The following is an 18,102-nucleotide window of genomic DNA, read 5'->3' as shown; positions in this document are numbered from 1 at the left end:
ATTTAATTCAATTTAACTGTTAAGCATTTCATTTACCAATCTATAACTAAGCTCTGTATCCACCTCATAGACTCTTTAGTTTCTTATTCGACCGTCTTCAAATAACCATTATTATCGAAAAGTTTAGTATCAAGCTGATTTTGATGTGTCAATTAGTCATTTATCCGGGTAGGGACGAGCTTAATTATGAAAATTCTTAAAATTGGTTTAAAATTTTAAAATTTAAAATGCCCGCCGCGCTTCTTGTTTCTTTCGATCCAAGAAGTGTCATCTCTTTCGATAGACTCACGAAACCTATCGGCTGATTGCTGGGCGTTTCACAATTTTTTTATTTTGGAGAACAAAACAAACGGCTACAAAGGACCCCATCATGCTTGTTCTGGTACTCGGCGACCTGCACATCCCGCACCGCTGCAGCAGCCTACCGGCCAAGTTCAAGAAGCTGCTGGTGCCGGGCCGCATCCACCACATCCTGGCCACCGGCAACATCTGCACCAAGGAGTCCTACGATTACCTCAAGTCGCTGGCCAATGACGTGCACATTGTGCGCGGAGACTTTGACGAGAATCTGAGCTACCCGGAGCAGAAGGTGGTCACCGTGGGTCAATTCCGCATCGGTCTGTGCCACGGACACCAAGTGGTGCCGCGAGGCGACCCAGAGGCACTGGCTCTAATCCAGCGGCAGCTGGACGTTGACATCCTGATCACGGGGCACACGTACAAGTTTGAGGCATACGAGCATGGCAATAAGTTCTACATCAATCCAGGCTCGGCCACCGGAGCCTTCAATCCGCTGGATAGCAATGTGGTTCCCTCTTTTGTCCTAATGGACATCCAGAGCACCACGGTGGTCACGTACGTGTACCAGTTGATCGGCGACGAGGTGAAGGTGGAACGAATCGAGTACAAGAAGATCTAGGGTCGCCAGTATTAGCCAACAGCCATTCCTAACCCCGACCCTCTCATTCTGAGCTTGGCTTTATTAAAGAAATTGTAAATGTATGTAGCAATAAATCGAGTTCTCATGTTTTTTATCTGATAAAAAATGCGCTGACGTCTTATTTTAAATAAAAAAAAATTATCGAAAATTTTCCACCAAACTGGGAAGAACTTCAAACTGCTTAGAATAGTCTCGGGTTGCGAATTTAAATCTTGAAGACCGACAGCAACCAAAATGCGATCAAAGCTTGAAAATCCTGACACATCGTCAGACGCTGCCCCCAGAAATATTTTAATACATTTTCCCTTCCAATTATCTGATAAAAAATGTTTAAATTTTATTTAAATAGAATATAAAAAGAGAGTTATTTCTGATGATCGAGTGAAGAGTCTGCTTAAAAGATCGAATTCGTGCTCTCCGTTATCATTAAACACACTCTCGATATATATAAATACATTGGGTTGTTTTTTTTTTTTTTTTGTGGGCATCGATTTTCCATACAAATAAATTATTTAAATACTCTTCCCACTTAGCCAGAATAGCAAAAGTTTTGGCAACACGTCATTAATACAATCGGGGTTTGGTACGAAAAGTTTGATCAGAATCTCGGAAGTAAGAAAGATTTGCACTTAACATTAAATACAATTATGATTGCTGCTGACTGGCTAATGCTGTTGTTGTTGCTGATGATGGTTGGAGGACAAGCAACGGATTGGATCCCTGGCATGGGCTATCACAACCACATTAGCCGAGGCTGTCTACGCACACAGTCTTTAGGGTCTTGCCGACAATGGTGGTCTTATACTGCTCCGGTAAAGCCAACTCGGTCTGCAACGAAAAATACAAAACATAAATGCAAATGGGATAACAATATAAACATGAGAAAAACTCACATAGTCGCCACTGGCGTCGGGCAAGAGAATGTTCATCTCGGAGGACTTCGAGTTGACTATCTCCACGCCCAGCGAGTCCTTGGACAGATACATCTGGCAGCCGTCGCTCTTGTCAATTGAAACCGTTGGCACCGATCCGAGCACCTGCATCTGAACGCTCTGGCAGTTAACGAACTCCACAGAGGCCACCACAGAGTCGAACAGCAGCGAGCACTTCTTGCATGAGTCAAGAACGATGTTGTTCACCTTGCCCTTAACGGTCAGCGTGGAGCCCTCGCAGCGGAACATGTACACAACGTTGTTCATCTCGGCGTTCTCCACCAGCAGTCCGGTGTTGTTCTTCTGGTACTCGATAATCCACTTCTTGCCATCACGCTCGAACACGGGAGGCTTGGTAGGAGCCGGGCCCGAAGGTGCGCTGCTCGAACTTCCGCCGTATTGGGCAGGCGACTTAAAGGGAGCCGGTCCGGTACGCAGGGAGGGATTCTTGTGGGTCTGCATATCCCCGGTGACCTTCTTCAAGTCTAAAAGGGAATACAATTAAACTAATTAGTACATTTTTCAATTAATCAACTGTGAAGGCGTACTCTTGGTGATGTCGGCGCCTTGATTGATTTCAGCGAACAGGGCGCTGCGATCATCTCCAGCGCTATCCAGCTTCATGGCGCTCAGATCCAATGGCGGCGGTGGTGGGGGCATGCCTCCAGGTGGCGGCGGTGGTGGAGCACCTCCAGCGGGTGCAGCTCCCTTGCCGGACCAAACCAGACCAGTGGTATGGTACTGGCGAATATAGGCCTGCAATTCGGTCAGCGTCTGCACCCAGGAGCGAGCCCACTCCACGTGCTTAACATCCTTCTCCTTCCACTCCTTCAGCACGCGGTTCGTGTAGAACTGTCCAGCATCGTTCATCTCCTTCACATATGGACCCGGGGTCTTCTCCACACACACCCATCCCAGAGCGGGGATGCTCTCACTGATGGCCGAAAGGTGGTTGAAGAAGGGCGAGGAACGGTGCTTCTCGCGGAAGTCCTGGATGGCGCTGATCTGCGTCGAAGTTGGCTTCAGAAGCTCCGCCTGCTTGGGCTGCGCCGGTTGAGCGATCTGCGTGGCTAGCGTCACATACTGCAGCTGAAAGCTGTTCATCCGAAATCACAACATTAGACCAGCTATTTGGTCAATTTTAGAAAGTATAACTTACCCAAAGGCGCTCTTCACGAGCTCAGCGTGGTGAGCTACATCGCCGCCAATCTTGGCGGAGAGAGACAGATATTGGCTAAGCGGACCCGCCACAATATCCTCGAATCCTGCTACACTCATATTGTTGCTGCTGCAAGGCGGCGGCGGCGGCGAAGGTGGTGGTGGTGTTTCTACCTCTGGTAATGCTACTGGAAGAGCGTCCTCTACTTCTTCTTCGGTTGGCGGGGGCGGGAGAATGGGCGTGGGTAATTCAAGCGGCTGAGGCTGCAACTGCTGCGGCGCCGTAAGAGTCCGTTCCAATCGGTCAACGAGGGTCTCCAAACGTTCGCAAATACTTTCCAAGTGCTCGACAGAAGCCGCGGGCTTGGCTTCCGGCTCGTTATCTGCACCAGAATATGAGTAAAAAGAGAAATCATTATTTTAAGCCTGTTTAGTCTCTTCATATTTATTCACATTTAGAAAAATGTAACTAGAACATTAAGAAAAAATATCTAGGTGAAGAAGTGAAATTATTAGCGTGATAACCCCCAAGAAAGCGTGCACTGGCATCTTTCACTAAACACAAATATTATCAAATTAAAACTTCACGTCTAGGGATTTACCCATGACAAGTGTGCGGAGGATGGTCGGTGACGAATGACAAAAGGAAATACAAAGCTAAGCCCAACAAGTCGATAAAGGAAACGGAAAACCACATGCAAGTAAGACACAACAAATTAACGAAAAGGCATGACAGAGAAGATGATCCTTTAAACAAAGGCACTATTGAAAGACTAGTGTCTTGTTTCATTTGGCAAATAAATTAAAAACAGTCCAAGTAACGAATAAGAGATCCAAAGAAAATCAATCGGAGTCTGTCATACCCCGCACGGCCACGCTGTGCTCCACAGCCGCATGAGCGGCTCGCAGGAGCTCCGTGTAGAGGCGCTGGCGCTTCAACTCCAGCTCGTCGCGTCCCACCGGCGTGACCGGTGGTTCGATGCAACCGCTGGACATGGAACAAAGTCATAGGAGAGGATATACTAAAAATGGCGCAGAACGCGTGGAATCAACTGAAAGGCCTGCTCTGGTTTCGCACGTGCTGAATGCCTTTCTTCAAAGATTTAACTTACTCAGAAAGATGAGATCTCAGATTTCTTAATTTTAAAACCCCGAAAATAGTAATAAACTTATAATTTTGAATCTAAGTAAAAGCCATTCTGCAGAATGCTTTTCCACCGACTACCTAGATCCCCGTTTAGAGATCCCTATTCACAGAAGTCTGTCTCGGACTTGGTACTAATACATGAATAGATTAAAAGAAACCTGATAATAGAGTCGCGAAACCAGAACCGGCCATAAGAGAACGCTTCAGTAAGCAGCATACATTTCGTTGAGTCGCTCGTCGTCAAACCAGGAGGGCAATCCGTGGGCAAAGGCCAGTGTCTCTGATACGAGATCCCCCTCGATATACGGCGCACACATGCTCTCCCGCTTCGGTGGTGGCAGTGAGTCGGAGAACACCTCATCGTCGTCCAGAAGCGACCCTTGGTTTTGGCTAGCAATCACAAGCAAAGACAGCGGTTCCGGCTCAATGATCTCCGCCCGGTTGCTGATGTTCACCTTCTTTTTGATTGACTGATGTGTGGAGTTGTGCCTGGAAAGGCAGCTCTTCGTAGGTGGCGGCTGGGGTGGCGGTGTGGTTGCTGTAACTGCCGCCACCACTACGTCATCCTCTTCATCCGCCCCGGCGCTGGTCATTGAAGCAGGTGGTGCCGTGGACGTAGAGGAGTGCGTGGAGCGGGCTAATGTTTCTGCCTCTACAGCTGGCTCAGGTGCTGGTGCTGAAGTTGGTGATTTATTAGCCGCTTCAGCCGGAGTTGGATTGACTGTGGAAGTGTTGCTTAAGATTACTATACATGATGACTTTAATGGCAAAAACGATTATCAAGGAAAGCGCCGATACTTCAGTTGATTACTTCACTTTACTCTTGGTTATCTTGGCTTCCTGGTCGCTCATGGCCTTAACTTGTGTAATTTATCGCATTAAAAAAAGCATTTTCAATTATTTATTTATTACTCCTATATTAATGATATGCACTGATCAAAGTAAATAAATCTTTGCAATAAAATATCATGATGCAATATGAATATTTACTGATATTTGATAATGATATATATAGGTTTTATTTAAGGGAATTGTTCCCAAAATTATCTGCCTGCTCAAGCACATTAGATACAGAATATAAACGTATACCTCTTCGACCTTTTGAAATTTGGCTAGTATTGTTGGTGTTCTTCTTTATAATTAAGCTATATTGCTAAATACATATATTTAAATATTCACACAAGTTATTTTTAGAGCAAATACTTTGTAAGCAAAAAAAACCAAACTCATCTAAAATAAAACATAGCCTCGATTTAAATTTCTATACTTGTGACCTTCCTTGTACAATCATACATGCGTACACTTTGAGCGATGTGCATGATTTAATCGTCAAAAAAATAAAAATTATACTTATATAGTATGAATAATGTCTGTCATTAAGTATTTCTAATTAATCAACTTGAAATCGGCGCTTTTCCTTAATATAGTCCACATTTACATATATAAAATATTCAGGAAGTGCAGTGGAAACCAACTAAAAAGTGAACTTAAACAGGCTTCAAGGGCCTCTCGAAGTACTAAAGTTCAAAATGAAAAGCCAGGATGTAGAACTAAGCTCCTGGTCAGAGCTGCAGTAAATGTGCAGTGATCCGGGGCTCGTACCGGAGAGGACACAAAAGCCGAGTGCTCTCTGCCCAGCTGTTGAGCTGCCGGATAGGTGGAGAGAGGAGTGTGTATATACTTATATACTTAGGGAGGTGACAATACCAGTAGTGTCGGTCTTTGCCTGGGCCTCTTCCTTCTTCGTCGGATTATCCGCTTCAGTTGGTTTTTCTGCCTTAATGGAAGGCTCCTGCACTGGTGGCTCCTTTTTTGAATCTTTAAGCGGTTCCTTTTCCGGTTTGCCATTTATCTGCGGTTCTCCCTTTTCGTTGGCCTCCTGCTCCTGCTGCGGCTCGGCGCTGTCCTCCTTGTCCTTGCTGGCCTTATCCTTTTTGCCTGCTTTGACATTTGCCCGACAGCAGGAGAACATAGTGCTGGCTCTTTTCTTGGAACTTACTGCGGGACTCTCAAAGACTCTAAATATGAAGCAAGCACATTATGTAATTGACATTCCTTGGCGGATTCGTTCGCTTCTTTTGCTTTGCTCAAGCGGCGGCGGTCACAACACTGGCAGCCATACAAAGGGCTTGGATTCGGTTAGCGGGCACTGGCAGAAGCCGCAAAGGTGGAGCCCGAGTGGCGACCACTCCTTGCTCATTTAGTTGTGTGTGTATCACTGCGGATGCGACGGCGGCGGTGGCGACACATTAAAGGCGGAACGAAAACAAGTTGGTCCACGAAACAGACGAATCGCTCCGGACTTCCAACTGGGTCAACAGGACTAAGGAACACAATTACAATTTTCACACACACACACACTATTGAAGAACACACCCTAAACGGAGCGCACGCCCACGGTTCGGATTCGGAGTACGCTTTCGGAGTTCTGACAGGACAGGAGTCACCCGCTGCTAACTCGCTGTTAGTAGCAGATCTGTAACTCTGTTACAACTTGAAACTTTAATTTTGTTGCCTTTTTTGGGGAAAAGCGACTCTTGACCATTTGGAGCCAGCTATCGAAGTGGCAATGAAAATGGATTTCGCATTTGGAGCCGGCAGGATTTTGTGCAAGCTTCAAATCTTGCACAATTCGCAGCGATGGAGAAAGCTTCGACTTGAGTTGCCGGAAAATGGGGGAAAACTCTCTGAGAGTGTATGCGCAGATGCTTTTTTTCTGCTTTACTACTGCCAATGCCAATGAGTTTATTGCACCGGCGGCACACACAAGTTGTTTTTGTCTTTAAGTAGCTTAAAACAAATGGCTGGCAATTAAGAGTTGGAAATGCAGCAGGAAAAAGGAGGGGAGGAGATGGAAACTAAGCTGAGATTCAACTTTCGCCTGGCTCTAATACTAGTTCTTGTTTTTGTTGTTTTTCTGTTGCGGCAGATGCGTTTGTTGCGTGCAAAAAAGGAGGAAAAAACGAGAATGCCAGGCAGAGATTAAATGTCTGCAGCTGAGTTACCGTTATCTTCTGCGTGTATGAGTGGGCTCGAATTACTGCGCTAATGGAAAGCTGAAACCAGACGCCTTTTAAGGCCATGTATTTTTCCACATAACTAGTACTCTCCTCTCTCTGTACTCTTTTCCAGATACCCAACAAAGTTATTATTAACGCTGATAGCGCGTATTTTGGCCAACTTTTTGAGTCATCAGCGGCACAAACACAAACAACTGGGTTTGGTCTTGCGTAAACTATTTTGCGCCGGTGTGCGAAGGAGGGGCGTGTGAGTGTGCGTGTGAGTCAGCAAACAAAAACAAAAGATGGCCACAACAGCTGAGTAGTTATAATGTTATCGTATCGAGTGGGTTAACAACCACGGCGCCTGGAATATTCGCTGGGCAACTAAGGGTTAATTTGCATACACTTGCTGACAATTAATTGCGGCATGGAATCGGGGATGTGAAATCATCGTCAGAAATACACTCGATATACAGGAGACCTTGAGTGTGTATGGGTGTGTTGTGGGAATTTAATTTTACAAACAAAATGAATCACACAAAAATAGCCATCACATCTAAATCCAAAAGCACAGCTGTCCCTCGTCTTTTGTCTCTCTTCCACCACAAGTACAAACACCCACATCATGCAAACACACACTCGCGCAGGCACTAGGACACCGACATCTCCACCTGCCCCCGCCCAAAAGATATTCAGCAGACAGCCTGGCCGGCGAATTAAACTAAATTATATTCGCAAAACAATACTACATGAAAAGCCCCGCCTAAAACAACTAGGGTGCGACAGAGACAGCGGCCGGCGAGTATTACTCACCTTATTTGTTGCTTTATTTGGCAAATAAATGCAATTTTCACTTCACAAGAACACAGAGGCAGAACCGGCAAAGGCGAAAACAATAGCGAAACAGAGCTGCAAAAGCGCGATGTCTTTATGGGTACAATCAACCTTTTTAAAAATGGCGATATATCGAAATGAAAAAATCGGTGTTACCGGACTAGCGCAACATGTCTGGTGCGAATAATTGGATTGGCAACATTGTTGTCATCTGGTCACATTGAAGAACACGTACGTCTGAGAGCGCATCGGTTAAAACGAAATAAGCTTGGATAACACGATGACCCCGCGCCCAGAGTGACTGAGCAGTTCGACAATCGACCCTGGACAACCGTGGGTAAGCCCCTAGGTCCTCTGGAATGGCGATTAACGATGTGCATCCCTTTTGCAGGTTATGTCCGCTTGTGTACACTGCGAAGGGGAACCGAAGAAGCAACAGGAGCGGACTCCGAGTCGAAGAGAGCGCACATTCCACCGCCCGCCGCCGCCAGCATGATCACGGTTCTCTGCCTGCTGCTTGGCAAGCTGCTCTTCCTCCTGGTTGTCGGCTACGAGCTGCTGCAGCGGCTCCGCGACCGGCTAAATGCACTGGCCCGACGGTCATATGACCTCTGGCGCGGCGACGCAGCACGTGAGCTACATGAGCGGCGCGTGCTCGCCGACTGCCGCTCCCAGTTGACCAAGACGCCGCAGCATTTGGTGCTGGTGATCTCGCCCAACGACGGCTACGTAGATGCGCTGCTCCTCAAGCGCATCTTCGCCTTCGCCCTGGACGTCGGTGTCAAGCATGTCAGTGTGTACGATAAGCGGACGAAGGGTAGCGGCTTTGTCGAACTGGCCGAGCTGTGTCGTTCGGCCAACGAAGGTAGCAGCAGATGCCACAAGTGGCCACCAAGTCCAAAAAAGCCGGAAAGTGATTCAAGAAACGGGCAAAATACCAATGGTTATGCGAACGGTGCAAGCAGTTCGCTCTTTCCCCAGCAGTTGCAGGTGAGTGTGTGCTGGTAAACGGAAACTGATAACGGGGCAAGAAAGTGATTACAGGGAAGAGATCGAATATCTTCATACCCTAAGACTAGGGAAATACATTTGCATTCTTTTTCGATTTCAAAAATGCTACAAAAAGCTGATTATTATATTAAATTTAGACTATATAACGACTTTTTTACCTTAAATATTAAGTTGCCTTTTTTTTAAAAACCTTTTCGATTGGTTTTTAAACAATGCGGCACTTCTTTTTACCCTTTCCGTAAGGATCTTACGAAATGTTATTAAGTTTGTTTGAAACTTTGACAAAGTTTAAAACCATTTTTAAACTCGATTTTTTTTATTTAAATTTAACTTATTTTTTTTTATTTATATGATCTTATTTAAAGTTATAAATATTACGCAGAATTTTATTCAGAACCTGTAAATTTATTCAAAAACAATCATAAGAATAAAAACTTCTGTTTTATTGACGATTCGAACTACAAAATAAACAAGTCATTACAACTCTCATTCAAGCCAATAACAATCAAGATAAGATTTTGCTTTTCAATAGTTCCCTTGTTGATCCTAATGGTCAAAGTACAACATTCTTAATAATTTGTTTAATGTTGTTTGATGAAATGTTATATACATGCACTGTATTAAACTTTTTTAATCAACGCCTATAAATTCGGAAGTACAATTGGAAGAGTGCATATTTGAACCAATTCTCGGAACTATTCGTTGTCTTATCAGTTTCTAATTAAGTTTCTTATTGGCTTTTCCGTCTTGCAGCTCTATCAAATCGGTGACTCTGATGGACATGCCCTCATAGCCGACGTGTGTCGGGAACTGTATGAAGAGAGGAAGACGCCGCTGGTGGAAAATCTACTCAGACAAAAGCGCGAAGCGCTCACCGAGCAGATCAGTGGTATGCTGACCAAGCGACTGGGCTTTGTGGCACCCGAACCGGAGCTGGGCATCGTGTTCGCGCGGCAGACATGCACCTTCGGCCTGCTGCCTTGGCATGTGCGCTTCACCGAGTTCCACACGCACCCCAGCGGACGATACTTTGACGTGGAGACTTTCGCCAGCATCCTGTGCAAGTACTCGCGGTGCGAACAGCGCTGGGGCAAGTAAGGAGTGGGCTTTAGAGCCCTTATATTAACTAGTTACCTTAACTACTTATATGTAAATTATCGCCAGGAATTCCTCTAGCACGTAAGAATAAACCGCAAGATTGTATTGTTCATAATGAAGTGTATGTATGTATTCGGGGCAGGTATTTGGGGATTTAAGATCTTTGGGTTTACATGTAAGTGGGCAGACTTAGAGGCTATGGTTAGAAGTATTGTATTTTGCTCATTTCGGGGGAGTCTCTTGCTCCTGCTATTGCCCACGCCTACTCTCTCTCTGGCTCAACATGACGCTTGGATAGCAGACTGACGTCGGTCAGATACTTGTTCTTGTCAATGTTGTGGGGCCCGGGACCCGTGGGCATACGCTCGTGTAGCAGATGGAAGGAGTTTCGCAGATCCTCAAGAGAGTCGGCGAGACCCTTCTTGATGTTGGCAAACTCGCTCGACATCAGCGACAGCTTGCCCAGCAGGTAGTTGAGGTTCTCGTCCATATCGATCATGTGCTTCTTTGTTTCCTCCACCTTGCCGCCCAGTCCCATCATTGTGGCCAAAGTGCTGTTGATGTATCCATCGGAAGCAGACTGGATGACGCCCAGCATTTCCCGGCTCTGGCTGATTTCGCCAGCCATGATCTCAATGCGATGCCAGACCTGACTCAGCTCCGTGTCCAGGAGTCCGCTAAGGTTCTTGTTCGCCTCCTGCTGAGTACTCACAATGGCGCCATCCAACGCGGAGAAGCGCTCCTTGAGCAGTTGGGTCAGTTGAGTCCCCTGCTCACCGAGCAGCTTACCCACCCGTTGCACCACGTTCAGTGTGCCAAACTCCACCTTCCGTTGTGTGTCCAAAACCACCTCCGAGTTGGTCATCATTATGTTGTTGAATTTACCCAGTGCCTCCAATCCCTCGGTCAGCTTGCTGTTGCTCTCGTTGGCCGCGGTCAAGTATTTGTTGAGAGTTCCCACGTCATTGGTAAGCTGGCGGACGTCCGCCTGGATGTTGGCCTCCGTCTGCTGCAGTTGCTCCGTGGTCTCCCGCAAGGCTTTGTAAGGGGAAAGAAAGATTAGTGCTTTTGTGAATTAAAATTTAAGAATAGAGGCGTGCACCCACCCGATTTTTGAGACGCCAGATTATCGTTCTTAAGCTGCGCCAAGGCATTTAGTGTATCGTTATTCAACTCCTGAATATAGGACCGATCCTTCTCGTTTAGACCGACAGGCGGAGCAGGACGCTGAGCACTCTCGCTTAACTGTGTCACCTTTCCTTCCAAGTCTTTCAGACTATTCAATAGCTGAGCCTCGAACTCATCGTTCTTGGGCGGAGCAGCTGTAGTCACTAACGCCGCCGCTGCGGAGTGCTGCTGGAGCTTGGCCTCGATCTGAGCAAGCAACTCCTTGCCCTTGGGCAGAGTGTCGAAATTCTGCTGAGTTTGGACAGCAGCTTTCTGACTATTCTCCTTGAGCAAGGCCACGCTGGCTGATAGTTTCTGGACTTCCTCCAGTAACTGTTTGTTCACGCGCTGCTGCTCCTCCAAGAACTCCTTGGGAATGCTGGGAGCGGTGGCCGGAGCCGGAGCGGCGATCAGCTTGGAACTGACCGGTGGTCTCTTGAAACACTCGTCGTTCTCGCGCATCCACTTGAACATGTGCTCCGTGGCCTGGCTGAATCTATCCGACTGAGTGTTGTACTTTTCCTCTTGCTAAAGATATTGGTTTATAAAAAAATATGTTTTTTAATATTCTGAAACTATTGTTTTTATTCTAAATTATTATACTTTTTAAAATATGCACGGATGCCACGTAATAAACAATGATTCTTAATAGTACAAAATGTATAGAAAATAAGTGTGTTTATAAGCATATTTTTAAACAGCAGAATTGTGTAGATTTTTATACCCTTGCAGGGTATTATAATTTCAGTCAGAAGTTTGCAACGCAGTGAAGGAGGCACCTCCGACTATATAAAGTATATATATTCTTGATCAGGATCAACAGCCGAGTCGATCTAGCCATGTCCGTCTGTCCGTCTGTCCGTTTCTACGCAAACTAGTCTCTCAGTTTTGAAGCTATCTGAATGAAACTTTGTAGTTAGCCTTGTATATACTCTCACTCGTATATATGTCGGAACGGGCCGGATCGGACGACTATATCATATAGCTGCCATAGGAATTTTTTTTTCATTTTAAGTTTGAAATTTAAATTTCGAATAATTTTACTATACTTTAAATAGAACATTTACAATGGATTTTAAATCAACGTGATATAAATATGATAATACCTTATCTACCAGACTATTTTTGATGACTTACTGTGATGAGCATGGTCTCTATTTGGCTGACCCTCTCGTCCAGACGCCCAAAGATTCCATTGATTGGCTCCAAGCTCTTCTGGCCTTTCTGCAGTGTCTGCAGTGCCTTCTTCAGCAACTCGCCGAGGGCACGCTCGCGATGCTCGTGCCGCTCCAGTTTATTGTCCAGCTGGTTGTAGGAGTAGATCAGCGACTGGATGGTGCCACGCAGCTCCTCGTTGCTGCAAGGAGTCGGGGGACACGGAGTTTTCTTAAAATTAGCCTCGCTCTAGGTCATTAATCATCGGCAGTGGGACTGGGGGATATGCAATGGACGGGACCACCACCAACAGTGCCTGTGCGTCTATAAATATTGAGGGGTCGAAATCATGGATGGATATATGGATAAGTGGTGGTGGCCCGGCTCTCAGGGTCAGGAACCCATCTTTTCTAATCCAAAGCTGTGTGAAGTGCACGACGGTGCCGACGGATAAGAGCATGGATATAGGGGAAGCAGACAACACATGCTGCTCTATTCCACACCAAGACACCCTCCCCAGTTCCCAGTTCCCAGTCCCATTTGCATGAAGTGTGCACTAAAACATGCCTGGTCCCATCCCAAGTCCGAAAATAAACAAACAAATAAGCGGAACAGCCATCATCTTGGCTTCCCTTTGAAGGCATTAGTCATTAGTGTATGTGGATGTAGATGAGGCTGTGCATGCGATGCGGATGCACCCATCCGATGGCCAGGCGCCGACCGAAAACAGTCAGTTTGATGTCTTACACATTTCGCTAAAAACTCCCAGTACAGTGGATGCCGCCAGATAGGATAGGAATAGGAACCACTCTGGCGCTGGAGCCAAGTGCGAACGAATGTGTGACATGTGTCCAAAGCCATAAAAAGAGGAGAGCTAGGAAATGTGTATGGTTCCTTTGAATCGCGGGATTGGGACGAGGGTGAGCACTTGGAAAGTTGGAGCATCCAATTACCACCCTCGTATGAGAGATATGATCGCAGATTTATAGTTCTCCGCCCTGAGTGTCTCACTCAAAGTAATTGGACTCGTAAAACTTGTTCATTTTAATGGCCTTACATCTAGATGGGATCTTATTGAATGCATTTCCCCTCAATTTCATTAGAACTTTGCATAAAGCAATTAATATGAAGTGAATAAATGGGAAAAAGGAAGTGGGGATGTGGCTAGAAAGATCCGTGTTTAAATACAAACTGAATTAAAATACTACAAAAAAAAAAAAAATATAAATTTTCGAATCGGGACCTTCAGCTGGCAAGTCTTTACCACCATTTTCTGATCCTTATGTATTTATAAAGCATTAGGCTTTATTATATTAAGGAATTGGGGACAACTTTAGTAATTAAGTCGGTCGATCTAGTTTACTTACGTGACTGGCCCTGCGGCAATTGTCTGCCATTGAGCGACTGCAATTAGAGCCAGGAATACTAATTGGAGTGTCCGACTGCCCTCGCCCATGGTGCGTGTAAGTGCAGTGCGTTTCCGATCTTTAATTGGGATGCTGCTAGGCAAATCCGATGCGTGATCTGTGGATAATCGAACGGGAGCTGAGTCAAATGGATAGATATAAATTGCAATGTAAATTGCAATGAACATTACTTTGGCGTCGTTCGCCTTGAGCTGCAATCGGTTGTTTTTTCAGAGGTGTTTCCTCCCTATGAATTACATCAACATTTTGTTTATAACAAAATATCTATGAACTAATAAACAAACCAAAATTGATGTGCCGTCTTTATGGGGGTGCAAACAAATAATAAAGAACTGCCGCTGATTTGCAACAGAAACAACTGCAAACAAAGCAAATTGGTTCCTTGTCCATTGTGCAGCTAGACCTCGCAGAATATATATAGAGCTATATAATCGTCGATATTGTTCTTGCGGCGATAAACAAATGACGCAAAAGTATCCACTGGGCGACTGCATGTGCCAGATTCTCCTTCAAAAGGGAGAGGAAGTGATGCATTTGGGAAATTGGGTCAGAAATATGCGAAATGAAATTTACGAGCTCAAAAAAAATTCACATCAACCGCATGAGTTAATGAGTGATGAATTGAAAATGCCTATATATAAATATAGAGAACGAGAACCTGAACCTATTTTGTTTATTGATAAGGACGCTGGCTTGGGTTAAAGGTTGATAAATTGTGATCGTCGTTAGGGACATACATATACAATAATAAGAAAGTTGTTTCATATTTAATTAGATTTCTTGGTCGTAGTTAATTTAAGAATATACTCACTTTCCTATTAAATGTTTTTTATTTCAGGGCTAGAGTCGGGCACAAACACTGGAAGGGATCACTTTGGTTTACTGAGCACTATTACTGAACGTCCTCACTGCTCGAGTTCAGAGCGATGAATGATTCTGGCGTCTAGTCCAGAGGGGATGTGGATCCGATCCGTATGCCGCCACTCTCCCCACTCTGCACTTTTCTCAGCGGCTGGAGAGCATCGCAGCATCGCTCGTATATGTTTTTAATAAAATGTAATTAAAAGCGAGATGAGATGGTGATGAGTTCCCGCATCACACTCAGTCTGGGTGGTGTGCCTCCGAATCAAAATTCAATTTATATTAATACAAAACCATTGAGTGCAAACAATGCAAACAAATGATATGGGTGCCGAACTTTATATGCTTTTGCGGCGAAATCAACGCAATTAAAGTTTTGAATATGATGCATCCCAAATCGATTAATTGAGATGCTCAGCGGCCCCAATTTAATTTAATTTATACCGGCGCCAACTCCCAGATATATCAATCAAAGCAAAGAGTTCAGAAAAAAATAACTGGAAAGTTTGTTCAATTTTACAATTGAATGATCCGAGGGATAAATATCTTAATTTTTTCTCTTTAGAGTGTCCTTAAAAGTAGGCTTAAACTCTGCAAAATACTTAAATAACATATAAGCTCCCACAACACAATATTGCTTAGAACAAGTCGCAGAAGTTTAACAAACGACGAAAATAACTCCTAATATTATTATCTGATATAAATTAATCATTCACCGGCTAACTATTCCATATCTGAATACTTAATCCATAAAATTCACAAATTTAGTTTTATTATTTTTAAATTGCAACGGGTATAAGTGTCATCAAATTTGGTAGAACTTACTTTAATAAGGGTTATAAAAATTCTATTAAAATCACATCAGACAAAAGGATATAACAAATTTTAGAAAGCCGATATTAAAGTTTTAGATTCTAAAACACACATTTAATTAAAATGATTTTCTCTTTATTGAACTGAAAATCTGAATTTGCCGCCAACCCAATCACTTCCATTCACTGGGAACGTAAAATTATTGCGACGCAAGGCGAATGGCATTTCAGCTGGAGCGAAAGAAGAAGATCCAATAAAAACAAAACTTGCCGCAAACAAAAATAAATATTTCATTTCGAGTCACTTAGAAACATCAAGATGCCCACCTTGATAGCGTTAGATGCATCGCTTTCTATGCTGCGTCCCGTTCCAGGAAGAAATGAGCACACCTACCAATCGCTGGCTATCAAAGGCATCCAGCACCTGCTAGACAATCTTTCGGCTGCGGGCAAGCTGGAGCACCTAGCTCTTTTGTCCTACACGACCACAGCGGAACTGAAAGTGGACTTCACCAGGGACTACGATCAGATTCGGCAAGCGGTCAAGAAGGTGGAAGCCGTGGACAAGGCCTGTCTGATGAGTATGCTCAAGGCGTCCGTCTCCATAATGTCCACCTGGGGTTCCCAGAACATCCTGCAACTGGTGGTGTTTACGGACTGCGGTCTCGGCTTTGGTAGCACCTCGGTCTCTGGATTCCTGGACGCCATTGCCAGTAACGATGCAGACTCGGACTTCGCCTGGTTGAAAACACTGACCAACTATAACGTGAACTTTATCTGCCTGGGACTGCATGGCGACCACTACTTCACCAGGGGACTAGCTGTGTATCAGCAGCTGCTGGACAAGGCCGGGTTAAAGGGTGAGTCCCAGAATGCTAGCTTTTAAGGTGCTTTAGATTGATATCTCATGAACCGTTCCTAGGCCAGCTCTTCATGACCAAGCCAGCGAAGAACACTGAGACTGTTGAAGGTAATCCAAATCCCAATCCGAATCCCAGTCACAAAAGCGAACTTGGACGCACCACCGTTTTCGAGCTAATCGAGCGTCTGTGCGAGACGAGCTACAAATCCACGGAGGTGACTCTCAAATGCGGCAGCTACTTCCGCATGGAGGCGCCCGTATTGCTCTGGCCACCCACTGCTCCCTATGAACAGCCGTCGCCGGTCTTCGGCAGAGAACCCACGCTCCGACACATCGATCAACGGATAGAGGTGTGCGGATTCCTAGCCCTCTCTGATATCGGTTCACCGGCCACCATGAGTCGCCACTGGGTGCTGCCGAAAGTGGACCGGGAGAAGAGTGGAGGAAGTCGCCGGTCAGGAGGTCTGCCTGCTGCCGCCAAGCCGCCGAAGCTCAACCTGGACACCAACAATCCGAACTACGAGCTGGAGAAGCTGGAAACGGATATACGAGAATTTTACGCCAAGGATCCAAAGGATACCGAAGAGAGTGGCGATGATGCGGATGTAACCATCGTTGTGAAACATTCTTCAGGCCCGCAAACAGAACATCAAAAGGAAAACCTATGCGTCCTCCTTCACGGTGCACTCAAACTGGAGAACATGGCCGCCTTAGTCCAAGTGTCCGATAAGTGGTACGGATTCATCTATGCATTTACCGACAGCAAGAAAAAGTCAAATCTAATGCTTAACATACTGCCGCCGGGTACCAATGTAATACCTTGGGTTGGTGACTTGGAATTACTGGGATTTCCCGAGGACCTTGTCCCAGGCGAATCGGCCAGCTTTCCGGTGCGTGCTGATCGGCGGTCCTATTCCCAGAGCAGTGTTGTGTGGATACGACAGGCTAGCCTACAATCAGACGTTCAAAAAGTCCTTCGGCATGCTAAGAAGATGCCGGACAAGACGCAAAATTTTTACAAGGAGCTCAATCGGATACGACGGGCCGCTTTGGCCCTGGGATTTGTCGAGCTGCTCGAGGCCTTAGCCATGCTCCTTGAAAAAGAATGCGCGCACCTCACCATTAACGGAGCCAGCAACGAGTGCACCATGCAACTGCAACACGCGGCCACAGAACTACGAAAAACCTCGAATAGGGATATTAAGTCAACTATCGTGCCGCTGCAGAAAGTTGGTGGTGCTCCTGATACAGGAAGCACAGCTGCCACGGCCCCTGCTCCTGGATATATGTATTAATAAAAAATATATATGCGCATTATCCTTTTTACAAAGGTATTTCTTTTTAATTCCTGAGCTCCGATATTTATTTAAGTTAAATAGCTTTATGAAATAGTCAATATCATTTATATATCATTTTACATATTAGTAAATATAATATTTATTTTTATAATAATAAATTTACCCAAAATAATGGTTAAAAAATTATATATGCTGTTTACAGTTTACATAAATAATAATATTCATATTTTATGGGGAAACAAGGTTATTTAAAAAAAAGGATTTTATTGACGAATTGCGACCAGATTATGCATTAAACCATCGACGATTTTGTATATTAAATATATATGTTTTCTTTCATATTGTAAAAAATATGATGGCTTTTTATATTTAGAGAATAGTAAAACAAATATTTAAAT

The 18,102-nt window shown here is 44.9% G+C and overlaps 5 protein-coding genes across 10 annotated transcripts; 3 read left to right on the top strand and 2 right to left on the bottom strand.

Moving 5' to 3' along the window:
* Window positions 1-260: 260 nt before the first annotated feature.
* Vps29 (vacuolar protein sorting 29) lies at window positions 261-1,088 on the top strand. Its single transcript, XM_020954867.2, has one exon. The coding sequence runs from the start codon at window positions 371-373 to the stop codon at window positions 917-919; it is 549 nt and encodes a 182-aa protein (XP_020810526.1). The 5' UTR covers window positions 261-370; the 3' UTR covers window positions 920-1,088.
* Window positions 1,089-1,252: 164 nt separating this feature from the next.
* On the bottom strand, window positions 1,253-8,159 carry capt (adenylyl cyclase-associated protein 1). 4 transcript variants are annotated; one of them, XM_020955147.2, is made up of 8 exons: window positions 7,993-8,129; window positions 5,885-6,195; window positions 4,397-4,898; window positions 3,894-4,018; window positions 3,032-3,413; window positions 2,421-2,968; window positions 1,834-2,357; window positions 1,253-1,768 (listed from the first exon to the last, which is right to left on the bottom strand). In XM_020955147.2, the coding sequence occupies exons 2-8, from the start codon at window positions 6,147-6,149 to the stop codon at window positions 1,685-1,687; spliced, it is 2,430 nt and encodes an 809-aa protein (XP_020810806.2). In that variant the 5' UTR covers window positions 6,150-6,195; window positions 7,993-8,129; the 3' UTR covers window positions 1,253-1,684. The 4 variants fall into 4 exon arrangements, with proteins under 4 accessions (XP_020810806.2, XP_086688309.1, XP_086688310.1 ...); XM_086832183.1 differs by lacking the exons at window positions 3,894-4,018; window positions 4,397-4,898 and having other exon boundaries at window positions 7,993-8,124; XM_086832184.1 differs by lacking the exons at window positions 3,894-4,018; window positions 4,397-4,898; window positions 5,885-6,195 and having other exon boundaries at window positions 7,993-8,159.
* Window positions 8,143-10,237, top strand: Tango14 (transport and golgi organization 14). 2 transcript variants are annotated; one of them, XM_020955150.2, is made up of 3 exons: window positions 8,143-8,346; window positions 8,405-9,003; window positions 9,778-10,237. In XM_020955150.2, exons 2-3 carry the CDS (start codon window positions 8,506-8,508, stop codon window positions 10,120-10,122), a joined length of 843 nt encoding a protein of 280 aa, XP_020810809.1. In that variant the 5' UTR covers window positions 8,143-8,346; window positions 8,405-8,505; the 3' UTR covers window positions 10,123-10,237. The 2 variants fall into 2 exon arrangements, with proteins under 2 accessions (XP_020810809.1, XP_020810810.1); XM_020955151.2 differs by having other exon boundaries at window positions 8,143-8,350.
* On the bottom strand, window positions 10,223-15,056 carry LOC110186104 (uncharacterized). 2 transcript variants are annotated; one of them, XM_020955149.2, is made up of 6 exons: window positions 14,156-14,256; window positions 14,042-14,097; window positions 13,812-13,968; window positions 12,427-12,646; window positions 11,229-11,817; window positions 10,223-11,160 (listed from the first exon to the last, which is right to left on the bottom strand). In XM_020955149.2, the coding sequence occupies exons 3-6, from the start codon at window positions 13,898-13,900 to the stop codon at window positions 10,385-10,387; spliced, it is 1,674 nt and encodes a 557-aa protein (XP_020810808.2). In that variant the 5' UTR covers window positions 13,901-13,968; window positions 14,042-14,097; window positions 14,156-14,256; the 3' UTR covers window positions 10,223-10,384. The 2 variants fall into 2 exon arrangements, with proteins under 2 accessions (XP_020810808.2, XP_020810807.2); XM_020955148.2 differs by lacking the exons at window positions 14,042-14,097; window positions 14,156-14,256 and adding an exon at window positions 14,683-15,056.
* A 703-nt stretch (window positions 15,057-15,759) lies between these two features.
* Window positions 15,760-17,736, top strand: IntS14 (integrator complex subunit 14). The gene is made up of 2 exons (XM_020954812.2): window positions 15,760-16,404; window positions 16,467-17,736. The coding sequence occupies exons 1-2, from the start codon at window positions 15,864-15,866 to the stop codon at window positions 17,699-17,701; spliced, it is 1,776 nt and encodes a 591-aa protein (XP_020810471.2). The 5' UTR covers window positions 15,760-15,863; the 3' UTR covers window positions 17,702-17,736.
* The last annotated feature ends 366 nt before the right edge of the window (window positions 17,737-18,102 follow it).

This window comes from Drosophila serrata, unplaced genomic scaffold, assembly GCF_035046125.1.
Source record: "Drosophila serrata isolate PLE 108 unplaced genomic scaffold, ASM3504612v1 contig_245, whole genome shotgun sequence".
NCBI classification, from domain to species: Eukaryota; Metazoa; Arthropoda; class Insecta; order Diptera; family Drosophilidae; genus Drosophila; species Drosophila serrata.
This window is presented reverse-complemented; position numbering and strand designations above follow the sequence as displayed.